The 26,012-nt window shown below is 44.3% G+C and overlaps 1 protein-coding gene across 3 annotated transcripts in view; it reads left to right on the top strand.

Moving 5' to 3' along the window:
• pkn1a (protein kinase N1a) overlaps positions 1-26,012 on the top strand; it is a gene marked incomplete at its 3' end in the record, with an annotated part of 37,618 nt that overhangs the window by 5,060 nt on the left and 6,546 nt on the right. For 2 of the 3 annotated variants that reach the window (XM_079279456.1, XM_079279454.1), the window contains exons 1-10: positions 15,906-16,008; positions 16,722-16,916; positions 17,628-17,733; positions 17,951-18,099; positions 18,517-18,637; positions 22,825-22,970; positions 23,265-23,463; positions 23,713-23,907; positions 24,295-24,404; positions 24,513-24,656. In XM_079279456.1, coding sequence (XP_079135582.1) covers positions 15,967-16,008; positions 16,722-16,916; positions 17,628-17,733; positions 17,951-18,099; positions 18,517-18,637; positions 22,825-22,970; positions 23,265-23,463; positions 23,713-23,907; positions 24,295-24,404; positions 24,513-24,656 — 1,407 coding nt within the window. In that variant the 5' untranslated portion in view covers positions 15,906-15,966. Of the gene's footprint in view, positions 1-15,905; positions 16,009-16,721; positions 16,917-17,627; positions 17,734-17,950; positions 18,100-18,516; positions 18,638-22,824; positions 22,971-23,264; positions 23,464-23,712; positions 23,908-24,294; positions 24,405-24,512; positions 24,657-26,012 lie in introns of those variants that run through there. The other variant, XM_079279455.1, reaches the window with a different exon arrangement.

Here is a 26,012-nt window from a genome sequence, read left to right as displayed (position 1 = left end):
GAACAGTTTGCAGAGTTAATATGGCATTTTGGGGAGAGTTTCATTATATAACAGCAGTTATTCCTAACTTTCCCTCTCACGTGGCTCGTCACCACCACCGCCAGCCTTGCGCTCTAAAATACATCGACCCTTGACCCCCCCCCCCCCCCCCCCCCCCTCATTATGGCAGTGCCCAGGCCACATGCATCGATCTCGGCCCGTCACTCTGCGCTGTTGAAACAGCCACTCAGCTAGCTTAACGAGCGCTGGAGGACTTATTTTTGCATAAGCAATGCGGAGACGGCGATTCTAAAGTAGAGTTCCTTTCTTTCACTCGAAAATAAAACTAACAAGGTTGAAGGATTTATGAAATGGATAGTTCTTCTTGTGAACCTCCTCGCAAATACACCAAGTCTGCCTGGAAATGCGCTGCATGTAACGCACAGCACCGAGTCGTCGCATGCTTTCAGTTGTTGCATTAAAAGGTCAAAGCTTTTTAGTAGAAAGAGAGCATTATGTTGTAATCTCTGGGAGGGTTTTCACTTTGGGGAGAGAGTACATTTCCCCTAATGGGACAAGCTATTTCAGGACATAAAAGCTGATGCAATGTTAGAGCCGCGGGGAGAAGTTCACCGGAGAAATAATCAGGGAGCAGCATGTTTTGACAGGGATTTCGTCAAGTACGTGTATTTACATCTGTGTTTCATTGCTTGGATAGGGTGCTGATGAATAATATGTGCGGGACTTTCGCCCCCTCATTTCTTAAGTGTAGTTTTGTAATTTCTGACCACCTCCCCGTCTTGCCACTCTGCACTGTGTGCAATGTTCTCATCCTCCAGCACACACAATGGGGATTCACGCGTGGTGATTTTCCCCACAGCAGGGGGTCGGCTGGTAGAAACGCTTCACGAACAAAGCGGCATCGGCCAACTTAATGGGATGAACTAGGCGCGGTTCCCTGGAGCTCACACTGCAGCCAGAAAAAGCTCAAGCGCTCTGCCGTATTACACATGAAAGGCAACTCATCAAAAATGATTTGTGTCTGACCATGTTTAGGATACTGTGCTCCCAAATTTGGTCGCGGTCAACTGCTGGACTATTCTGCATGTGCTTGTTACGCCTTTATTACTTTGTTATTTGATTCAACAGGTCTCACTAAAACTTAAAGATATAGCCTTTAAAGCAGTTCGACATTTTCAGTTAGTGGCCACCAGGAAATATAATGGAATGAAAAAAATGTTTTTCATTTGCAGGGTGTAAGGATGGTTGCCATGAGTAGTCAGACCGAGCATGATTTGACATAAACATGTGGTCTTGGACGAAAAAAATAAAAAATTCTGCTGACACTCTACAGTGACTCCATATGAAAACTATGACAGACTGGCGGTGGAGTTTCCTAATGCCCTGTGTGGCCTCCAAAGAATTTTCTGACAAATTTGGAAACTCAGTGTGGCAGGATGTGGTGTCCAATTAAAATGACGAAAGGATATTGGTGCATTTAGTGTAAGTAAATGGTGGGGAAAAAACAGCAAAGATATATATACGTCGAACGTAAAAAGAAGGAAGCGGTGTGATCTGCGTCTGTGACCACAGAACAGCCTGAAACGTGTATGATGGATAACGAGATGAATGTACTGCATGTGCCAGCGTAAAGCTGCATCACACATAATCTGGTGATGAAGTAAATGCATCAGATCATCAAAGTCACATAATCTGCAGCGCGCTTCTGTCGGGCCTGGTCACCAGGTTCACAGCCGGCCTTCAGCTTTGGTTGAAAGAATGGCTGCCAGGTCTTCTTCTTCTTCTATTCAGAGTTAAATTGATAATGGTCCTGTGCAATTCCCAAGGTTCCTTGTTATTTTGAATATTATTAGTTTTTAAATGGTCTTCCAGGAAAGCTAGATTTGCTGTGTTTTTTTTAAGGCTGACACCAATATTGATATTTAGTATCTTAATCTCCAGATTCCTTTGATTTGATACATGCCAAGCAGGACAATTTACAGTTGGCAACAATTGCCAGGCTATGTGATTGTGCCTGTTTTTAAATGACCTCAAACCTAGCCTGGATTCTCTGCTGCCACGTCTTGTTACTTATTGGCCGACAAACACCGATACTCTGCTCTGCTATCTTGCGACCTATTTCATGTGACGCTGCTGAAGCTCCTTCTCTCGCTCAAGCAGCAGCAGCAGAATAATTTACACGGCGGGCGAGGCAGAGGACGTCTCCGACATGACTGCTCTGCCAGCGGGGCGACCGCAGACTGGAAGTAGTTACAATAGTCTAGTTACCAAGGGCAACGGGGCAGTTTCTCCCGTCGAGCCCCGCAGCAATAAAAGCCTGCTGTAATTTAGGAGTCGCTCAGCGGCCCTCACACATGGCTGTGACTGAGTGATTGGCGGGTCTTCATGGTACGGGAGTACCTCACACTCTCCAGATGCTGTAGCACTGTGGGACATCAGTCCCCCCATCATTCGACATATTTCAGTGTAGCACTATCGTTTTTAACGTCCGCCGCGACATTAAGAAAACAGTTTCTGGCCTCTGCAGCCTGACCCAACTCCCTCTTGGGAGCGCTTCTTGACCGAGTGTAAAGTGATCTACCATGTTGCCCTTCTGTTGTCTTTCTCTCTCTCGCTCTATCTCCTGTCCAGGCTACACACCAGCTGCTCTCCTCCTCCTCCTCTAGCCCTCCCTCTTGTTTTCCCGTTTGGGTATGGTCGGCCCTCAGGAGGCGTCCTCCGCTGGGGATAATTAGAAGGAAAAGACTTTTGCTTTTAAGTGACGTTGTTGCCGTGAACCCGCCTGCAGGCTAAACATGGTTACCTTACTGAATAAGTTATTACTGTCTGCATGGTGCCATCGGTGTCCTGCAAAAACCTGGTCTGTGAATATAATACAGTATATGTATGATGAACACTGTTTGGTTTGGCATAGTTCTACAGACCGAAAACACTTTATACATGTTGTACAATAGAGATCAGCATCTAGAAATAATGAATGCAGTAGATTGCTGTATGATTGCTCATGGCGGTTAAATTAATAATGCCTATAATTGGCTGAGTGAAACTGGCAAATGTTTGCCAGCATGATTTTGATAAGATCTTCCATCGCAGTACAGACGGTCTTTGTCAAAGTTTGTTTGTGTGTGTGGTCTTGTGCGTCATAGACGGAGGGTGTGACTTGTAAGATAGAAATAGGCTATGGGAGTTATTAAAGTCTCCCCCGCAAACAATCCCTCTCATTAGAACGGGTTGGAGATCGAGTTACACTGATAACATGCGGCCCACTGGGAGGCTCGCCGGCCCGGGCCTGGACGTGTGGTTGGGTAGCTGGGTGAATTAGATTAACACGTTAAGAAAACATTTTCGAAGCTGAAGACTACGAGTTTGAAAATTGAAAGCAATCTGAAGCTGTAGTTGGAAATAACTGATCTTACCAGACCTTACCAGTCCTCATCTCTGATTGAGAATATTCGAGGCTACATTAGCCGCTACTATCATAGCACGGTGGTGGAGTTGCATTGTGGGTAATGGCTGTGCTAGGTATTGACAAGTAATTTAATTAAAGTAGATATCTTTGGTTGTGCTGCAAACAGTGCCTTACAAAATTACCCCCCCCCCCCTTTATTTTTGTTTGGATTTGATGAGAACCTAGACGAAATAGTCAACATTTGTTTTCAAAAATTCGAAACAATAAAAAACTGAAAAGTGGTGCGTGCATATGTATTCACCTCCTTTGCTATGAAGCCCCTGATTAAGAGCTGATGCGACCAATCGCCTTCACAAGTCACATGATTGTTAAATAAAGTCCACCTGTGTGCAGTAAAACAGTCACATGATCTAACGGAGCACCATTGAATCCATTATTTACAAAATGGAAAGAATAAGGCTCCACAACTAACCTGCCAAGAGAGGACCAGTACTGGTGGACCAGGCGAAGAGAGCATTAATCAGAGGCAACAAATAACTCTATTTACATTCCAGGTGGTCATGCAACAAATTCGGAACAATGTAAATACTTTTGCAAGGCGCTGTATAGGCTTTATTTAACATTTTCTACACACACATATGCAGTACTGCTACTCAAGACCTGTAAACGGACTTGAATGTGTAAAATCGGTTGAGTTCCCTCTTCTTAACTGATCATATAAATCCTCGATAGACGCTGTCCTCTCTTGGCTTTAAAGGTCTTTTTGAAACTCAGATCTTTTTCACTCGGGCTTCTTTGAACAGTAGATGTTTGCAAATGCACGACTTGCAGTGTAAACAGACGAACAATTCGAATCCACAGTGCAAAAAAACCACACCCACAAAGACTTGTGAGTTAGTGCTTTTCCTCCGTGCTTGTCTTGAGTTTACCACCACCTTCAGTTCACGTCTGGACTTTGAGCTGGACTTTGAGCTTTTTTTTCTTTTTTTTCTTTTTTTTAAATGGAGAATTGCTTTTTGAAAAAACTGTCAACAATAATTGTAATTTAAAGTCTGTTGTGCTTAGATGGCTGGAGCTCAGAGTGCCGTTTCATGGGTTCTCTACCATTTGTGTAGCGCATCGGGAGTTAATCACATGCACACAGATATCTCGAGCAGAAAGTGGAACGTCATGATGTGTATGGAGCCTTTATTTAGGGCCTGCGTCCACGCGGCCTCTATCGGAGCCCTCTGCCACTCATCAATCATCATAGTTTGTAAAACCTATAAAAACCCACATTTTCCTTTTTGATTTATGTCTCGATGCAGAAGTGTTCTGTAAGTATTGCGCCAAAGACCATTAACTTGTAATCCCGAGTCATTAATGTCCTGCGACCAACACGTGATCACTGTTGGCGAGCTCAACATGTTTCTGCAGGTCCTGTAAACACTCACACACACACACACATAGACCTGCTGCACTGGTCTCTGCCGCCACACCTGAACCCAACTGTCATAACCGCTAATACTTTGACACACTCTCTCTATCTCTACATATACACGCAGTGGATCCCCAGGGTGCTCTTGAGGCACATGACTGTGCGTTTCCTCGCTCAGTCTTTATTTGTTAAGACGCGGTCTCCCTCGGGTGCTCCCCAAACACAAATGTGATGTGTAGCCCGACACACACACAGTGGCAAACACACACTTGAAGGCGTGACTTGCTCGCAGTCAGCTGTTAGTCATGGATCATTCGAAGCAATCAATAGACAGACAAACCAGCTTTTTGAAGAATTAGTTGAATAGTGTGACGCAGCACCAGCCATACAGTAATTACTTGCTTGAATGAATTAAAGTACATTGTGTTATGTGGGATTGTCTAACTTTACCTCAGGCAGTAGTTTTAATCGAGGACTTGAGCTGGTCCAGATGCAAGTGGTTTACACGGTTTTCTGTGGATTATCCACAATAACAAGTTTCTGGTGGTCTAGAGGTCTAAGACGCTGACCGTGTCATCACCACGTCACCCGGTTCAGATCCGACAGGTGGCAGTTACGGGAAAAAACGCTGACAAAATATCGAAAGTTAAAATGTGCGTTGATATATTAGTCCAACCGGGATTTAATCCCTTTAAGCCACTTTCCACGATTATTATTTATATTTTCTGAATTTTCAACACTTGTAGAACACGTATACAGACTGGACACTGTGCTAAAGCAACACTGCCGTAAAGTGAAACGTCTAACACAGATGCCTCTTGCGTACTGCTGTGATCCCCATGACCTCCCTCTTTTGCTCCTCCTTCCTCCTCTCGGGGCTTCCTTCCCTTACTCCCCTCTCTCTCCCTGGCCATCACACTCACCCCTGCTTTCCGACACATACAGAGTGTGACTTGCTTTTGCCCTAGACGTGTCAATAAGTCTTTTAGAAAAAAGACATTCAAGCATTCAAAAATAGTCAAACATATTGGGGCTGCAAGAGGAGAAAACGACAGACCTTTTTGAATTATTTTAGATTTAATATGCGGCCCTTTGTTCGACTAGTTTACAGCAGTAGCACTCTGCCAAATGTGCTCTCAATGAACTCTTCTCCACCCATGAACACAAGCTCCTCCTCATCCTCCCCATCCTTCCCCTCATGTGTCTGATGTCTGTGTGTTTGCCAGAGAGTCTGGCCTCCCAGCATGCTCTTTTATCCATCAGCTGACCACCCTCCTTTCGCCTCCACCTGCCTCTCTGTCACTTACTGGCTGACCCTCTCTCTCCCTCCTGGCCCTCTCTCTCCCTCCTGTCTCTCTCTCTCCCTCCTGGCTCTCTCTCTCCCTCCTGGCTCTCTTATTCTGGCTGTCTTGGCCTTTGTCTGTCTCGTGGGGAAGGGCGGTGTCTGTGCCGTGAGACTAGAAGGGCAAAATGTAAAAAAAAAAAAGAATCAGCGGAACAATCGTTAGTTGCAGCTCTACAGTTAAACAATGTATTTTATAGTACTGACTTTCCCATTAGCCCCAGCTGTGCGAGCTAAACGGTGAACATGGTGCACATAACACCCGCTGAACATCAACTTGCATCACTGAGAGCATGTCAGCATTTAGCCCGAAGCATCGTTTCCCACAGAGCCGCAAAAACATGGCTCTGTTACTAAAAACAAGATATGAGGTTTCCACCTGACAACGCTGCTGTTTTTAAATAGCTTCAGTCTCATGCATGTTGTATTTGACGTAAAACAAACAGTGCAGACGGATTAGGTGGAGGCATGCTGTAGGGAGTTGTAGCCCAGTGACTTTATGGCTCTCCTGCCTCTCCCTGCTCTTCGTTTTCCTCCCCGCGTCTCAGGAATGCCTCCAGATGTGTTTTTTTCTTTCCGTGACTCAGCCGCACACGGGACACGCTTCCTCTCTCGCACACGTCGTCTTTCACTCCAGGTGGAGGTCTGCATCCGACCCTTTTGCACGTCTTTCTATTCTCTTCTCGAGGAGCGACGAGCCCCAACTGACTCGGCCGCGCGGACCCATTTCTATCTCTTTACTTTAGAGTTATCCAGTGTTGTACGTGCAGATCTGCAGGGCCGCCTTTCCATGAAGTTCATTTCTAGGCAGATACCCCAGACCTGTCAGAGCAATTACACAGGCATCCATGTAGCCTAACACGCGCGCAGAGTGCAGTCAGACTTCTCACTGAAACTCGAACAAAGAGCGTGATCATCCTGTGCTGCTGTATTCATCTCTATCTTGCGATGTATCTTTTTCATGCCGACGTTTATCGTTTTCATTTCGTCATCGAACTGACTTCTGTTACTCAACCACTGGACTGGACTGCTGGTGTTTCACAGGCCAGCAGCATGCAGGTATAGAGTGTGATCATCAGCAAGGCACAGAGGCTGACGTGCTGCTGGAAAGACTCCCTAGTTTTGCTTCCTGGTTTGAAGATATGAATACACTTCTGTTTTTACATTTTTAAAAAGTGACAATGTAGGCCAGTGTGTTGTTTTGGTTCCTGTCCCACAATCGGAAACATTTGTAGCCATTTGGCGTGATTTAATTATCACAAATGTTACACACAATGTTATCTTACAACCTGACTGCTTCTTTGTGTTCATCTGTAAGTGAACAACTTGTGTTACTACTAGATATCATTTGCTTGGTTGACACACATACAAACTAGGATTATCACAGTTTAGCAGCAGTTAACAGCTAGCCTCAAGCTGGGACGCTGGAGTTGAAGTATTGAGACATAATCTATGTATAATGTTGTTTTTTTCCTACAATCTGACTGGAGCTGCAAGTATTCTCAGTTCACCAATATAATTTACCAGATGATGTCTTGTTTTGTCCAACCAACGGTCCACAATCCAGAGATATTAACTTCACTGTCATTTACCAAAGCATATAGGTCAGGGCCAGGCGGTAACCTCCGGTTGCACAAAGAAGTTTTTGGGGAAATCAGAGTCTCAAATTTTCTTTGAAACAGCATGATGTTCATTTAGTAAATTCTGGTCCCATTTTAGAGTAAAATATAAAGCAGGGGATGCTTTAGGGCGGGCTTACTGTGATTGACAGACCACTACCGTTACCAGAGCTATATATACAGCGCCTCTCTGTCACTCCCCCGCATTCCAAATATGCTAACTTCTGTCGGCCGTAATCCAAGATGGCGACAGCGAAATCGCCGAACTCGTGGCTTCGAAACGGCAGTCCACCAACCAATGGGTGACGTCACGATGACTACGTCAAATGAAACTTTGCACATGTAACATGTATGTATGCGGCCTTTCTTCGGGCTCCGCTCGCCTCCTTATTCAAACCGCATAACATACCATGTGCCACTTACCTGCTTCATTTCTCTCAACGTCAACCTTTTCTTTTTGTGCTGCTCTGGTGTTCATCGGCTCACAGAGGTGTATGTTAAGAGCCCTAACCCTTCCCTAAATAAATAGATCTTCAGAAATGTAGCCTTGTCCTAAAGCCAAATATTCCACTTGAGGTGTGTGTGTATTTGTTTACATTCCCACCTGGATTCATTTCGATGAATTGTTTACCATTCCTGGAAAGGTCTGTGTTCTCTCCACTCCCTCCTCCCACCACTCGCTGTGTGTACTAGCCGGAGGGGGATTGACGGGCGTCGGGGGGCATCGGCTCTGCGGGACAGGTGACAGGTGACCCGCAGAGCCGAGGGTCCTCCCCCCCTCTTGCTGATGAGGAAGATGAATGCCTCTGTGTGTTTGTTCTCTGGAGAATAGAGCAGCGGAGTGTCCGTTTGTTCCTCTCCGCTCTGCCTCATTTTCCCTCTCTATATTCCGGGAAAGGTTCAGCGGTTATGGCTATGAAGCCACTTCTCCCTGTACAGACTGTTTACATTCCCACATGAGGATGTTTGTCATCTAAACATCTACCTTGAGGATTGATTCAAACGTTGCTCTTCCTTTCTAAACATGTTCAGGCTCTCTGGGTTTGACAGGGTCTCAGAGCTCAAGGTGATCAAAGATATTAACTCCTCTCTATCATACACATCAAGGAAAAAGGAAGCAAAAGATTTGCATTTTATCTTCTTTTGTTTTTTTGTCTGTAGCACAGTTTCTTGCTGTGTCAATGCGTGTCTGTTATGGGCACTGTGCAGTAGGGACGGGTTGATATAGCGGCCAATGTTGTAAAGTCAGCATTGGCATTCATGTCTGCGGATATGAACAAACACATTGCACAATAGAAATGACAAATCTATGTTTGCACGTCTTGGCCGTGGTCACGGAAATGAAACTTGAAAGCTAAAAAAAAAAAAAGAAACCCAGTAAGTGAACCTTTGTTAAGTTTTTATTTATTCTGAAATGTTTGAGGTTGTTTAGAAACCATGCAGGTGTATTATAGTGTATATATCAGACTCCACGTCCTTTCTCTTCTGTTAAATGGTTTAAAATGTTTGATGACTCGTCCTGCTCTCACGGGCATTTTTTAAAACTCATTCATCCAATCAAATGCAACTTTCGGTGAATCACTGCAAATCATAAGTACATGCAGATGAGCATCTGGCGTCGTGTGGTTCAACACACGTCAGGAGATGGAGGGCAAGCCATTTTCTCCCCTTTAGGCCAATGGCATGAACGCAGCACCTTATTGTACCGCCCTGTTTCCTATAGCTTCAACATGAGTCAAATGAAACGACAAGAGTGGACACGACCGGTGCAATGACGCGCTTTAGCAAATAATTAAGATGAATAAGTTTCAATCGTGTTTGCCTGTAACCAAAGACTTGGACGCAGCTCAAAGAATAAGGTTTTTTTTTATAGTTTTACAAGCTGTCCGGCTCACACGGACCTGAATCAAAGAAGTGAAGTGGTCAATAGCTGGTGAAAACAATGGCTGCCAGGTTGAGCCAAGTTTGTGAACAGCATGCTATTAACAACGACAGATCCAGCTACCGTTCTAGAGGGTCATTCTTGAGTTCAGTGTTTTTCTGCCAAAAATGGGCCGATGTAGGTGTGTCTTGGTTCAGGGGATCAGGTTACCATGTCCCAGTCTTACCCGTATGTTTCTCTTCCGTATATTGTGCACAGCTGAGACAATTCAATGTGCTCCTGTTTAACCCCCATGTTTGCTCGCTACCAGTGCTCTTCTTCCCTGCCTATTTTGGCTTTGTTCCTTTGTTTCTTGGCTGTCAATCATCTTAATGGACCCTTTTTTTTCAAGCCGTCGTCATGTTTACGTCACTGTGTAAGCTGGAGGCCAAACAAAGGAAAGACTGGAGGCTTGACATTGCACACATTTGAGATGATAAATTGGTTTGGGGCTTTAGCGAGCTGCGATGTCTGAAGTGTTTCAGGGAATTGGAAAATTTACAAAGCAGCCCAAATACACGCTATTGGTGCTTTTTATTATAATTTTTTTTAAACTACATTCCCATGAGCCAATTAGCATCTTGTCTATTTTGCCTATGTGAAAAGTATAGTCCAGTAAAATATTTTACATCTAGTGCACCTGAAGTAGAGACACTGAAGAACAATGTTTTATTGCTCTAAACGAATAAAGGATTCAGCAAGTGGCCACTTTGCTCTCATTCATGAGCTGTTTTGATGAACACTTGACTGGCCCTGTTGTTGTTGCACATTGTAGTCGCGGCGTGGCTGCTATTCTTTGCCCCGTTTCTATCGCCCTCCTCTCTTTCTCTGCTTATTTGTCCGTGAACCCTCTCAGCTGTGCCCCCCCCTCTCTTCCTGTCCCCGCTGTGTTCTCTTTGCTTCCCTTTGCTTCTGTCTTTATTTTTTTCGCCAACCACTTCTCTTTCTGTCCTTTTTCATCAGCGTGACGGGGCGAATGCATTTGCTACTGTCTCCGTCGCAGACGGCCCCGGTTGCTGATGATTGTAGCCGATGAGCATCACTGTGTGCATTCATGGATTTAACTGTTGGGACACCGTTGGGGAAATAACGTGTTCTTGAATTTAACAGTGATTGTTTTGAGGTCAAAGTGTTTATGCACATAAAGGCCCGCGTTAAACCAGCCTGTCCTTTTTGAAGAAACCGGTAAATGTTTGGTTTGCTTTTTCATTTCCCCTCTTCCTCCTTGTCCACTTTGTTTGTCTGATTTCAGCCTTGCTCCCGCTCCCCCTCCTCTCTGCCATGCTGTCAGTCGCTTTGACAAGAAAAGGAAATGGTGTTTCTTTTTGGCAGAATAACAAAAAGTGGCTCATGTGGCAGTGGAAGACTATATTATATATATATAGTATATATATATACACTATAGTAACATCAAGTTGTTGTTTTAAATTTTGTTGCATTTTATTTCTGCATCAAAAAAGACATAACCGGAGGGAGACCGGCCAGGTGTAGCAGTGAGAAATATGCATCACGCTAGGTTTCTTTTTGTGCAGTTAATTCACAAATCAATCTATTCTTTTGAATGTTTGTCTGTGTCTTCACAACCTGCCTCAATAGGATCCTGGTACTTTCTCCTCTGCCTGCGCAAACCTATACAAACCTTTTTTTTTTTTTTTTTAAGTATAGCTACTGTCGCAATATAGTTATGATGCGACATGCGAGTATTTTGCATTTCCATGTTTATTTGTCACGCGCCTGATGTGTAAAGGCCTTTTTATTATTTTGGTAATTTAGTCCATGCTGAACAAATGTCGTGCTAACTTTGCATGTGCAAACTCCTTTGTAGAGATTTAAGAAATGCTGACCCCAGAAAAAACACTCAAACTCTTTATACCGGAACAACATTTAACTTCTATAAACATCAGAAAGAACCTGATGACTGATCAGAACCTCTCAGCATCTTTCAGTTGTAGTTTAGTATAGAGAGGACTTTACCAGCCATCTCATTTTCATGATTTGTTGCTGTAAAAAGGCTCTTTTTTCTTTCCTCCTTTCTTCTTCCTCCTCTATTGTTGTCTGTGACTTTGAGCACAGCCACAGTCCGCCTGTCCTTCCTTCTCTCATGGTGGGAAAAAAGCATCCAGTCACAGTTACAATGGCGTTTTCACCTCGTGTCATATTCAACGGCCCACATGAACAAGATATTTTGGAGTGAGTGTACTGGAGCTGTGAGAGTACACAGATGTTTTTTTGCATCAGTGTGTGCATTAAAATCAAAATCTGTCCTATCTTTGTCCACGACAACTCCTCTCCATGGCCTCTGTGTGGACACTATCACTGTACTGAGTGGTCATTATCACTCCGTAGGCAAACTCCAGGCATTGCCCTCACAGTGGAGGACATGCTAACACACGCACAAAATTGCACTTCACCCATGCTCTGGCTTGTTCCCCTCCATCCAGCCCAAGGCTCCCCTACGCTGCTCACACAGTCAGATTGAATTAGCCTCGCTTGGCGCCGTTATCTACTGGATTAGCCCGTCATGAGCTTCGGATGAGTCATTCACGAGTCACACAACACGTCTGTTTACATGTGTTGTGTTGGAAGTGGCAGCAGACGAGTTCCCACCAACTGAGCTCATGACACGGCCCGAAGGGCAATTGTGACGATCGGCTGCTTTGTTTGGACCATATCTTGTTCTTTGTCTCCGGCGGAGTGGCTGTACAGCAGTGGATACTCAGGACCTGTACATATGAATCTCATTAGCAGTGCATACATAGACTGACAGACTAAACCCACGCTGTACCACAGCATAGAGTCGGGGTCGGTCGTAGCTCCTGATAGATTTCTCTGTTGACGTACGATTTATCTTGAAATTGAGGTTACTTTTTAATTGTAGCACTAAACAAAGTACAGCTGAGGCTGATGGGAATATCATTATTTTCATAAACAAAACTGGTGGACCAATTTTAAATTGTTACAATTCGACATGGATTTAAAAAAAATAGCCACAATTATCCAACCACCCAAAATAAGTTGTAGCTGCCCAATCAAAAAAAAGGTAACTTAGTTGTGCTGAAAACCACCCAGTCCATCAACACCGAACACGTGTCGTACACATCTAAGAATAGCAAAAGAAGTATTTTCTCAGTAAATTCTTGCTCTTTGAGGAGTTGCTTCCATTGCTGCATCTGTGCTTAAAGTCATAACAATGATGTGGATGAGAGTGCGTGAGCGGAGTAGAAGAACTCAACAACACAACGACATCCCTCCATCTCAGTTACACAATCAGTTGACCATCTGACACACAATCAGTTGGCAGTGAGGCTGTAGCTCAGCAGACAAACACAACAATCCACAGTTGCGCCGAAACACTCCGACCTCTTTTAAGCAATAGCAGCTACTCCCAATGTGCTGTAAAGGTAAGCAAACATTTCATCAGTGTGGATCACATGCACGCACACTTTACACACGGAGGTGGGTGGAGGCGGAGAGGAGTTAAATGTCTTATGTCAAAGTGAAGTCTTGAGGGTAGTCGGTGCCGCACAATTATGGGGGTTGAAATTCAGGATTTTGTGTAATCATTATTGTATTAATAGTCTTAACAGTTTTGTTCTCATCCTCAGAGTATGTCAACGTTTTGAATATTTTCGTTCAGCAGCAGATCAATGATTTGTCAAACTGTCCGGGACGTTTTTGAGGCAATAAGTATTTTTAATCAATTAATTTGTATTTGTTTTGGTTTGCAAAGATCCTTCAGGTTGCGTTTTAAATACCAGATTTTATTAATGAAATGGAAAAAGCATATATGGGATGCATACTATTGATATTTGTTCAGTCTACCAGACTTAAATTGCCATACATGAAATGTGTTGACTGTTAAGCCATTACTGCAGCTTTCATCACAGTTGGTAAACAATCCATATTTAGTTGTAAAGCTCTAATGTACTTACAGTATTGGTGTCTGCTTGCTTATAGACTCTCACTCTGGTCGGCTCAGTCCATCTTTTCAGATTAACATGAAGTAAAACTCCCCGTCTCCAGTCGGTGTCCCCTTTCTTTTCTTACCTGGGCTCACGCAGATCTCCTGAGGAGTCGAGAGGCATGAGTCAGTTTTATGTGGAAAGACTGAAGACAAACAACATAATGACCTCTAAATTACAGACATAAGTGGTCCACTCTTTCCTTTCCTGTGACATTTCCACTGAACCGGACTATTTTCTCAAACTGTAAGACAAGATTACAAAAAAAAGAAAGAAATCCCATTTAATGAAGACTGTGTGTGGAAATGATTAGGGGTGTGTCACCTGTCATTGATGGCTTCCTGTCTTTGGTCAACTCTGGTGACGTCACTGATCTTTTCCTTCATCTTCTCCCTATGTTGGCTGTATTAAGTGAGCTGGACACAACACCAGTGGCCACTTGCCGTCCTGTGACCCAAAAAGCATTTCCCCCATTGACGGGACACTTCTAACTGACAACAAGGTCTTGGTCTTAATATTAGGAATTTCCAATTATTAAATATTTCCCTAGAAAAGCTATTTTAAAGTGCATGATATCATCTTTCAGTATGTACAATGCTCTCTGTCTCTCGCTCTCTCTCTCCCGTGTGTGATACCTGTGAATAAATATACTGTATGGCGATCATTTCTAGTTTTGGGTAAGATGGACATTGACAGCCCAACATTGCACAATGTGAAGGGTCTTTACTAAGCTGACAGTTGAAGAAGCGTGGTGAAATCTGTAGTCGTCTAACAACGTGGCTGGTTGGTTTGTAGATGTGGGTCGCACCAGCAACCTTAATGCAGCATGAAATGGGGCATGACACACTGGTCGTGGCCAGCGCAAGATTCTAAGCACCATTTTCATATATGTTTATATCCTAAGCTCTAAAGCTTAAATACCCTGGGACAAATCTATGATTGGCTCTTAATTATGTAACCGTTTGCTCTAATGTGCATATAGGGGAACAAAGCCTTTGTCATGTAACACTTAAAAGTAAGTCTCTCTCTCTCCCTTCCCCGTTAATGGGTTGCAGTTGGACGTAGCTAAGCAAGTACATCAATTAGGTCATAAATGTCTGCCCAAAGATGATTGATGAGTCTGTTTCGCCAAGCTGACTTCACAACACTTCCAGTCGTCTCCTCCAGAGGAAAAACAGTGCGTGGCACTTTTCTTTGCTTTTAGCTAGATTTGAGAATTCAAATGAATTTAACTGAAACGGTGAAACGGGACTACACCACCCAAAATCTGTATTAATCACAGGTCTAATACGTAGCTCAAAAGTGTAACATAGCAAAGCTCACCATTGTGCGTGTATGGAAGATGCTAAAACGTGTAGCTTCTTTTTTTATGTTTTTAAATTCAGGCTTTAAAACGAAAAGAAAAATGACAGCCGTTCCAGTGCCGTAGCCAACAGGACGAGTTTATGATCAGAACTCGTGTTGTGTCTCTGTTTGCATATTTAGTTTTCCTTTTACATCATGTTGGTAGACATCACCATGCATTCATTCCATTATCTGACGCGCTTCTGATGACGCCTATCCGGCACAGTGTGACGTACAGTTCACCGGTGAGATCGCTGTTATCGTGCCGTGCTTCAAACCGTATGCTCGTTTCACACTTTGGAGGATGATGTTGGAGGCTAGCTTTAGGGGGGCTAATGGCGCCCACCACTGTGACCGTATCCCATAGTCTCCGCATAGGGGAAGGGGGAACTACCACTGTGGTTTGCAGATGTGGAGCCCACAGGAAAACAAGAGGTCAAGCAGGCAGCAGAAATGCATCTCAAGCTTACTCTCTGGCGTTGATCCAATACTTAGAAAACGCATCCTTCCCTGGTTTCCTATATCGTTGAACCAAGTGAGACCAAAAAACAGCTGTCACAAAGTCTCTTCAAGCCTGCTCTGATTAATGGGTGTACAAAGACTTGATGTGGTACAAGCTGACTGCCACAGATCCAGTTCAGGATGTGTCCTTGATGTTTAAAGTTTCTGTCACCCCCCCCTTCTCTCTGCGTCTCGCTCTCCACTGACAGCAACAAAATCGCAGAGGAAACAGGAAAAGCCTGAGCAGCTTGGTGTTGGGACGGATATCCTCTTTCGGAGGCGTTCCCCCTCCTCCCTCACTTAACTCTCCCTCTCTTTATCTCTTTTTATCGTTTTCTCCCCCTGCCAACCCGTTTTGCTCTCAGTGTGGCATTAGCCGTTTGGCCGAGCTCGGGAGCGTACCAAAGATTTCTGTTCCTCCCTTTTCGGGGTCACCGTATCCGAGTGGACTATGTGTTGGCATGGCGACGAGGAGGATGAGGACAGCTCGGAGGTGAAGTGCAGTGGGCTTGTTTGTTTGATTGGTGTGTTCCTGTAATAGTGGGCTGTGTGTGATTTGTAGTGATTAACGGCATCGCCTGAAACTTGTGGAGCCCAGTTATTTACTCGTACCAAGTGTGTGTGGGTTTAAGTTGAGATCTCACCTAGTGGCGAAGCAGAGGTTCATGGGAAAATACTGAAAGAGGACAATGGACAGCACATGTCATGGGACAGATTTGTAATGCACTTTGATGTTTGTGTATCGTCTCGATTCTTAGCCCGTTTGTCAGGCCGACTATATTGAAAACAACATTTCTGTTGGTATTCCTGAACCTTGAAGCTCTACTTTTAAGCAGTTTGGAGGTTTGTTTTAATATATAATAAACTCAGACTGAACAAGATTTTTGTCATTCCCCTCTGCTCCTCCTGCTTCCTTTTCTAGCATTTTTATTTCTACCCAGCTTTTCCCTTCCCACCCCCCATCACTGTCCTCGCTCCCTCTCTATCTCGTTCCTCCCATTACGGCCTTATCCTGCTCACCATGTCATCCTCGGCTGTCTATATCACTCACAACACCTCCTCTAACCAGGCTGACTGTGTTGTTCAGTAAGCCTTGTATTGTAAACATTTAAATTTTGTTCATAACCACGCCGCCTAACTTCTTTATCCTTTTTGTTTTTGTTTTTGTTTCCTTCCCGCTCTCCCTACCCCTGTTCACCCGTCTAGAGTGACTCAGGCGAGCTGTCTGTTCTGGAGCAGCTCGACCTGGACCAGAACTCTGATTTCTCCGATTCCAGCGTGCAGCAGCTTCTGGACGAGCATCGCGAAAAGATCCGCAGAGAGATTCGTAGGGAGCTGAAAATCAAGGAGGGAGCTGAGAACCTACGGAGGGCGACGACTGACAAGAGGAACGCACATCAGGTTTGCCACAGTTACCCTCAGATCCTCCTAAAGCCTTCCAACTCCAGGACGTGTTCGAGTCAAATGTCTTATTTTTAGTGTGGAAAAGAGCCAACAGATAATAGATGATCTGAAAGAGCAAAGAGAAAGTCAAGGATTTGGCAAAATGACACTTTAAAGGATACTTAATATGAGAAAGCATCTTCCAGCGACAAAACTATTGAATTTTACATCAGTGCGACTGCAGGAAACCAGTTTAATGACTGGAACAGTGGCTGGTGAGTCAGTCACATACCAGTTCCCAGGACAGCTGCACCAGCTCCGCCTGTTGCTAGAAGTGAGCATTAATACTCGAGCAGGTGGAGAGTTAGATGCGTTGCTCATGTGCAGTTGTGGGCATTAAAGGGCATATGATGAGATATGGAGATGTTTTACATCAGGTGATTTGGTTTCCCTGGAACACACCAAGGAATAGACCCAGCCTGTATTATTGTTTGGATTTCTTCTTCTTCTTTTAATATTTGGCAGACCAGCCACGAGAAGTCCATTGCCGTCTCCCACCGCTTTGCCTCAGAAAGTTAGCAGATTTTTGTGGTACATCGAGTATGATGTTGAAGAACAAATGTCTTGTAGAACTGGTTCAAAGTGGAATGTCTGCTCTCCAGCCTCTTGTGACATTCTTGCGTGTATTGATCATGTTCATGTTTTACCGTATTTTGCACATGCCTGCAGGTGGAAAGCCAGTTGCGTTCTTCGAACCGCAAGCTGGACAATCTGCATGCTCAGCTGCAAGAACTGGATGCTCACATCGTGGTGAAGGGAGGCGAGGAGAACAAAGGTACGCGTGTGAATAAACTACCTCTCCCACTTTACTGTCAAAATCCCCCTCGTCATTTGCTTCCTCTGTCCCCGATATCACCAAGAAAGTTTCAGATGAGTGAGCAGCTTGACATTACATGACGTTCCCCAGAGAGTATTTTGACTTTAGGGCGCACCGTGTGAACCGTCATCTTGTTCCATCTTTTTATATCATCTCTTTCCTTCCCTCCACACAGATGAGTGTCCTCAGTCTCCCGGGGCGGAAAGTCGTAGGTCGGCCCACAAGGACCGCATTGCTGCTCTAGAGAGACAGCTCAACATCGAGCTCAAAGTCAAGCAGGGGGTCGAAAACATGATCCCCATCTACGCTAACGGATCCACCAAGGTACAGGGCACTGGCTAAATCCATACACATCCATATGTGTGTGTGTGTGTGTTCATGATCCACAACCTTTACCAATCTGCTGACTCGGATGATCTCTAAATGCATAGGACCCCGGGACACACAAACCCCTCCCCTCCTGCACACACCTCACCCCTCGATTACTTCTAAAGACCCCCTCCCCCTCTTTTTTTTTTGCAGCATTTTGCTTCACCTTGCCATTTGACCGAGCTCTCATACCTCCACTTCCCTTTCTGTTTCACTGCTGTAAAATACAGATTCAACAGCCATAACAGTCAATCAACAGAAGAAGAAGAAAAAGGGGAAAAAAAAGGATGAGGGATTCCTCTCTGTTGCTCAAAGTTTTCTAGTATTATGATATTTGATTTTTGCTCCCGGTCTCGTCTCTCCTTCAATCAGGATAAGAAGATGCTGCAGACGGCCCAGCAGATGCAGCAGGACAGTAAGACCAAAATTGACATCATCCGCATGCAAATCCGCAAGGCTGTGCAGGCCACCGAGCACAATGACGACACGCAGGGTGAGTTCGTTCGGCTGGCTCCGTGAGCGTATTCAAAGTGTAAGCAGCTTACAATGTAGTAATGCAAAACACACTCATGGCGCTCTCCCACGTTCCAATAAATCAATGAGGGTTACTCACCTTGGTAGCAGGGTACATTTTGGAAGTGATGACATTTAGAATTAGTTTTACAATATTTAGTCTATTGGTCAATATTTGGTTGCACCGTGAAAGGTTGGTGCTTTTGGACGTAGTATCGGATGAGTGTAGCCGAGGTAAACCTGTCAAAATCCTGTACGTATGGTACTACGCATTAAACCACGGAGCAACAAAAGAATACATGGTAGCAGATTTTGACCGACATGCAGTAATTATTCCCACCCTGAACCATTTTATTTCACCCGTCAAAGGAAAGTGATCTAAACGGTGTTCACGGTGTGGTTTATGGCGTGATGGTGGTCAGATGGCTCTGACGGGACGCTTTTCATCTCTCGGTCTTCTGCACGTCTTTCAGTCTGTCGAGAGCAGCAGCTCCAGACAGCAGACTGTAGCAATAACAGATCAATAAAAAGAGTGTTCACTCTCCGCCTTAGTTTTGTGGGGAAGAAGATGGACTGATAAACAGTGCACTGAGTGTGTGTGTGTGTGTGTGTGTGTGTGGTGGACAAATATGTGAGTGAGTTATACAAAGCCTGTGAAATGGCCCACCTGGCCCATTACCACAATCAATCAAATTCACACTGAAAAAATTCAACCCTCCAACAAAAAGGGGCCGGCAGATGAAAAGTCTCTTTTACACACTAAACGCCCGCTCACACACTCGCAGGACAGTGTTATTGTGAGCACAAACAGGTGATCGCATGTATTAAAGGAAGTGGAAGTGTGGTCGTTGCGCTTCAAGGTGCGATCAAACGAACAAAGGCGATGTCCTGTCCCCCGTCTCTTCTGTCTGACACACACTCGCATTATGTGCCATGGCAGAGAGATCCACGCCATTTCTGAGCAGGTGAGTGCTGTGGACCGTCATGGCTCCTTTGCTGGGAATAATTGGGCAGATTGATGTTTGGTAAAATGCAGGGAGGGAGCAGTGGGAGGGGATAGAAGTAAAATAGAGATTATAAGGATATTTCCGTATTCCCTTTGGGGCCATAGATTTGTTTCTGCTCATGACGGACTGAGGCAGCCGATGGCTAATAGGAAAGTGGGCTTTTAAGGGAAAGAAGATCATGGCTATTTGGATGGATGGTCACTCTGAAGGGCTGTACTTTATCCCCTGGTGTCCTCTAAGTGGAAAACCTACTGTGTTTTTAATGATTTCATGTTCCTTCCACTGCTGCAACGTGATAAAGAGAGTTCAATTCTGCATATGTGGGGGGGGGGGGGATTTTTGCAAAGCCTCTAGATGGAGCCACATGTGATGTCTGATTTATCAAAAAAAAAGAAGAATAAAAAAGGATTACCTCAAGTGATGATTTTGAGGGTGTGGAGTTAGAAAGTTGCGAGCTCACCAGAACTCTGTAGCTGCTCATCATCTCCGATTGAGTCCAGCTAGCCACTCGAGGCTACGTTAGCCGCGTCAAGCACAACATACCTGAATGTCTAACCGAAACAGTCTGTGGTTGGGGTGCATTGTGGGCGATGTACGCGCCCGGTTTTGGCAAAGATAGAACGACCGGTTCTGCTACGTCGATGTGGATCCTTTTTGTTCACACTGTTCATCGTGAATCCGACAGTGTTACAGGAGTACAATGCTAAACTTTAACCTCTATTATCTGCAAAGACATTAACTGTAAAGTGTCTTTCTGCACAGGTATTTTATTTCCCTCAATGTAACTCTCTAAATATACTTCAACATTTGGATTTTCTTCTTTTATGCCGGTGTCACACATCTATCTCTCTCTCTTTCTCCTTTGGATCCTACACACTCACACAGGGGTTGTGTGTGTGTGTGTGTATAGTGTACACAGACAGTCTCCAGGCACCACACCCGGTGGAGGGGTCATCGAGCAGGGTCTGGGCTCCAGGCAGAACACCTTATTTGGAGATAAAAGCATCCATCTCCATCCCTGGCTCCCCCTTTTTTCCTCTCTCTTTCTCTCTCTGCTCCTGTCTCATGCAGCGCTTTGAGCAACCCATAAGTCATAAAAAAATAATCTTTTTTTAATCACTCCTCTTTGTTCGTGTGTCCTTCCTCTTCACTAACCTGGCATTACAAAGTCAAACGCACATATTTTTGAATGCTATTCATCCTAATGTCCTCGTTATCTCGCGCCTCCTCTCCTCTCCTCATCTCTGTGCTCCATTGTGTTCGTCGCCCACTGTGAAAGGCCGCCGCTGTGACATTAAGCTAACCGCTTAGCTGTAATTGTGCTTCACGGGTTTAACTCCGAGACTGACCCAAATGTCTGTTTTTCCAAATGAGGGAGCTCGAGTATGTTTTTTCCCCTATTAGACTGATGGCATTGCACTTTATCTTTCGGCTCTGATCTGGCTTCTGTTATCATCTCTCTCCATTTAGAGGGTGAAATAGCTAATTGTCAGTGTTTTATCAGTGGCATTCGTTGCATGTTGAAGTGGCTTTTAGTTTACAGTGAAGGACTGAAAATATTATTACTGTGAGAACATATACGTTGTAATACATATATACAGTGGTGTATAAAGTACCCAAAAGCCATACTTGAGTAAAAGTAAAGATACCTTACTGGAAAATGACTCCAGTAAAAGTTACCTATTAGAATACTACTTGAGTAAAAGTCTTAAAGTATCTGATATTTCTTGTACTTAAGTATCAAAAGTAATTTTCTGATGTTAAATGTACTTAAGTATTGAAAGTAAAAGTAAATGCTGTGAATGAAAAAGCAAAGGGTCAGAATTTTGAGAATTATGATGTTTATTCTTTTAAGTGCTGTGGCACCATGACCAAGGACATGAGCTGTGTTGACAATAATTGGGTTGGCTGTGATCCATTCAGGAGCAACAATGTTCAACATAATGTATTGTACATAAGTATACTTTTACATCTACTATGAACTTATCATCATAATTCTCTGAAAAGCAATATGACACTATGAAGGAGTTGTAACAGTGCGTTTATAAGTATGCTCATTCAGACTAGAGGATGTAGAGGACCAATGCATAATATTATGTTCAGCAACAAATATCCACTTGCTGCATCAGGTCAGTGTTTTGAGAAAGGACACCTGCCTTGTAAACTCCTATGGGCCTGATGTACAATAGGCAAAGGTTTTGCTCAAGCTGAATCTGCAATTGGGCGACTGCTACCATCATAACTCCATCTGATCATCCACAACATGACTCAAATATCAAAACATGATCAATACTAAAGCAGCACCGAAAGTAACAACCCAGTCATTACTTGAAACTGAAAAATGTCCTGTTCATCTTCAAAATACAATTCTATTAGAATGTAAAGAAGTTACATTGTATTAGAATGTAAAGACGTTACATTGTATTAGAACATATTCTTTACATTCGAATGGAATGTAAAGAAGTTACATTGTATTCTAATATATTTTTGGTTAGTTATTACAACATTAAATTCAATTATAATGTAGTTATATTGTACACTTTCCATTTCAAACATCTTTCTAATTAGAGCTAGCTGTAACCTGTGGCGAAAACAGGAAATATTAAAGATATTTCATAACAAGCTGTTATTGCTCAAATAAATCCGATGAAATCTTATTTAAGTAAGTGAGCTATCACTCGTTTGTTTGTTTTTCTCTGTCTTAACTAATTTAATTCCAATGTGATTTATTTTAAATCTTAAATCTCAGAAAAAAATGAAACAAAAATAATGAAATTAATATTTTGTATTGTTGCTCAGTTTGCTTTTAGAGATGGGAATGACAAAGCCATTTGGAAAGAGGTTGGAACTAAAGTTAATGTTGTTTACTGGGGAACACTCAGAGATGGCCCCCTCCGGGCGCTGCTAATGTTTTCTTTGTCTGGCTTGTGTAATGCATGACATGCATCGAGGCATTAAGCTAACCTCGTATGCTCAGGGGAGTCGTACGCTGCTGCCAAAACAAAAGTCTCAGCGTGCTCCTGCCAACATCGACCTATGGAATAAAACTGAATAATAGTTGCAGGTTGGATGAATGCGGCATCTCAATGTATCGCAGCCTCAGCTGTATTGTGTGAAGTCCTCTACTTACTAATGCAATGTGTCCGTCCAAACACTGCAGGTAACCAGGACGACTGTGCGATGGAGCTGCGCATCGAAGAGCTGAGGCATCACTACAGAGTGGAGCATGCTGTCGTTGAGGGGGCCAAAAATGTGCTGAGGCTCCTGGGGGCCAGCAAGGTCCAGGACAAGAAAGCCCTGTCTGAGGTTAGACTGGACACACACACACATCCTGCAAACCCTTCCACACACACACCCTGTTTTTTCAGCCATGAAGCGTGGCGTTGCAAGCTCACATTAAGCTTCTTGTGCAGTATATTTTGGGCTAGAGCCACTTTACTGGACATTTCTAACGGATTGTTACACCAATGCTCTTGTTTTCATTGTGATAATATGACAGCAGGGATGGATTGTGCGGCCTGTGAGATTGGATGGGGAGGTGATCGCTTGCGTAACGTCGCCGAGCGTGTTTTAATGCTGCTCTGTGTCGATGCCCTGCAGGCGCAGTCTCGTCTGAGCGAGGCGTCTCAGCGCTTGGACCTGCTGAGGGACTCCCTGGACCAGCGTCTGGCAGAGCTGCCCGAGGACCATCCCAAGGCGAGTGTCATCAAAGAGGAGCTGGTCCTGGCCTCCTCTCGCCATGGCGCCCCTTACCCCCACAACCAGTACAGCACGCTCAACAAGCCCTCGCCTCTCACTGGTAATTGACACAAAGCAAAACCGCGTCGAGCAAAAAGACCAAGGACTTTGGGAGATATTGTATCTCGTGCGAGTGAATGTGCTGTGACTATTTGTGGAAGAGGGCGTACGCTTTTGCAAGTGTGCGTGATATTTGTGAATCGCACATTTTTTCGGTCTTGAATTTTTCATAATTCTATTCATGTGGCCTCTGGATGCTTTTGGCCCTCGTCGTTGGTTGTGCCTGACTGGTTCCCCTGTGTGTCTCCAGGTAGCTTACAGGTGCAGGTGCTGGGCTGCGTGGGGTTGTTGGAGGTGGTCCCCGGTCGCAATAAAGGGACAGCCGTCATGCTGCCCTGCTACAGCCCCGGAGACACCAGGTCCTTCATGAGAGGCAGCAAGGGACTCTACGGCCGGAGCGGCTCGGTCAGCGGGAAGACGCCCAGCAAGACAGACGAGCTCTCGTGTAAGTGGACGTATGAATGTGTGTGTGGGTCTCATCACAAATAGTGTAAAACAAACAGCACAATGTAGCAAATCTATATTTAGTCTATGAAATTACTATCACGGTCACTTTAGGGTGGGGAGGTTGGGTACTGTGGGTCAGTGCTCACACATAATGGCGCAGCAACATCAGCAAATTGAGCTGACTTGCTTCAGTACCCTGAGCAGACCATTCACAGATAGCTTTTTTAAGGTCTTGCACTTTCCCCGAGGAAATTAATGACTATCATTAATCAATACTTAAATTGTATTATTGCAGCGTGAGCATACGGTAGCGTTCATGTTTTGTTTTTTTAGTGGTCAGGGCTAAAGGGCCAGGTTCTGAATAGGAATGTGTGTTTGTGTGTAGCTGAGGTGAGTGCTGTGCTGAAGCTGGATAACGGTGTTGTGGGCCAGACACTCTGGAGGACTGTGGGAGAGCAGGCTTGGGACCAGACCTTCACTGTGGAGCTGGAAAGGGTCAGTACACACACACACACACAGCATTGAGTGCATTTAATCATCCATTTAGTAAAACTGCCCGCTGCTGTTGTCCCCGTTGGGTGCCGCCGTGTGTTTATGTTTCAGTCGAGGGAGATGGAGATAGCAGTCTACTGGAAGGACTACCGCTCGTTGTGTGCTCTGAAGTACCTGAAGCTGGAGGAGTTCCTGGACAACCAGAAACACAGAGTTCAGCTGGAGCTGGAGCCTCAGGGCCTGCTGCTGGCCGAGGTACACACACACACACACACACACACACACACACCTTGAAAAAAACTGTAACAAAGAAATGGGAACAGGAACAGCCACACACAAAGGTGGACATAGGTGTCTTTGCATACATAACACCCGTCTATACACGTGCTATGAATAGACACATAGTAGGGCTGGGCGATATGGCCTAAAAAAAAAATCTCCGATTTTTTTACAAAAAATCCGATTCACGATTTAAATCGATTTTTTTCCCCCAAAATTTTTTGCAGATGACAGAAGCTGTTGAAAACAATTTTTTCTTTTATTTTGTGATGATTTTCCCAAGTAGGTTGATAAAAATAAAGTGCAAACAAAACCTGAACATTGTAGAAAGGTGCCTGTAGTATACAAAAAGTATTTGGTCACTCTTTTGTTTGCCTGAATCATTTAAATATAAAATTAAATTAAACATAACATTAAATGGCATTAAATAGTAGCCTTCCATTGTAAACAACTGTGCAAATGTAACTTTTTACAGTAAGCTTTTCTAACTGAATACACTGATACAAACACAGCATGAAATAAAATGTATATGACCCTTTAACATTCACATTTTCAAAAGTGCAACATCTGATCTAACATCAACATAACATATTTTGCACAGTAAATAAGTGCATGTAAACAAAATCAAGTGCATTCACAACATAACCAACAGTATTAAACAGTAGTGCATGTTTTTTCTAAATATTTTTTGCCAGGAAGACAAGCCTGTCTACTACCTCTGGCTTCAGGCATGCACGGTGGCATGTAACAATGCCCCCCCCCACACACTGAAAAGCCTCTCAGAGGGGGCACTTGTAGCTGGCACAGAGAGGTATTTCTTTGCTAAAGTACTTAGCCTTGGAAAGTTAAGTTGGTGACGCTTCCACCAGTCAAGTGGATCGGTGTCTGGGTCAACCTGCTGGACCACAGGTCAGTTGTTGCGGAGTAGAATGACATCCCCTCCAGCTCCGCAGAGATCCTTTGGCGTGTACTATTGTACAGCCGAGGCAAGGCAACGTCAGAAAAATGTTTACGGCTTGGTAGCACGTACCTGGGGTCCAAAGCTTTGAGACGGTGAATAAACCCCGGCTTTTCCACGGTGTATATGGGCACCATATCTTTTGCGATATACATCGCGACTGCATCCGTGATGGCTTTCCACCGGGCACTCTTCTTCTCATGCGGAGTACAGTTGGTGAATGTCTCCAAAATGCTGGGTTGTTTTTGTGAGGTGGCGGCGGCAGCAGTGAAGCTGCTGGCCGCCATTGTTTTAGTTTGTAAACAATGCGCGCGCACTCTACTACGGGAAAAAGGGGTGGGGGCGATTTTCTCGATTTTCAATAAAACACATCG

Source organism: Melanostigma gelatinosum (genome assembly GCF_949748355.1).
Source record: "Melanostigma gelatinosum genome assembly, chromosome: 11".
In the NCBI taxonomy this organism is placed as follows: Eukaryota; Metazoa; Chordata; class Actinopteri; order Perciformes; family Zoarcidae; genus Melanostigma; species Melanostigma gelatinosum.
Note: the sequence above shows the minus strand (reverse complement) of the source record. Positions and strands in the feature narration are given on the sequence as shown.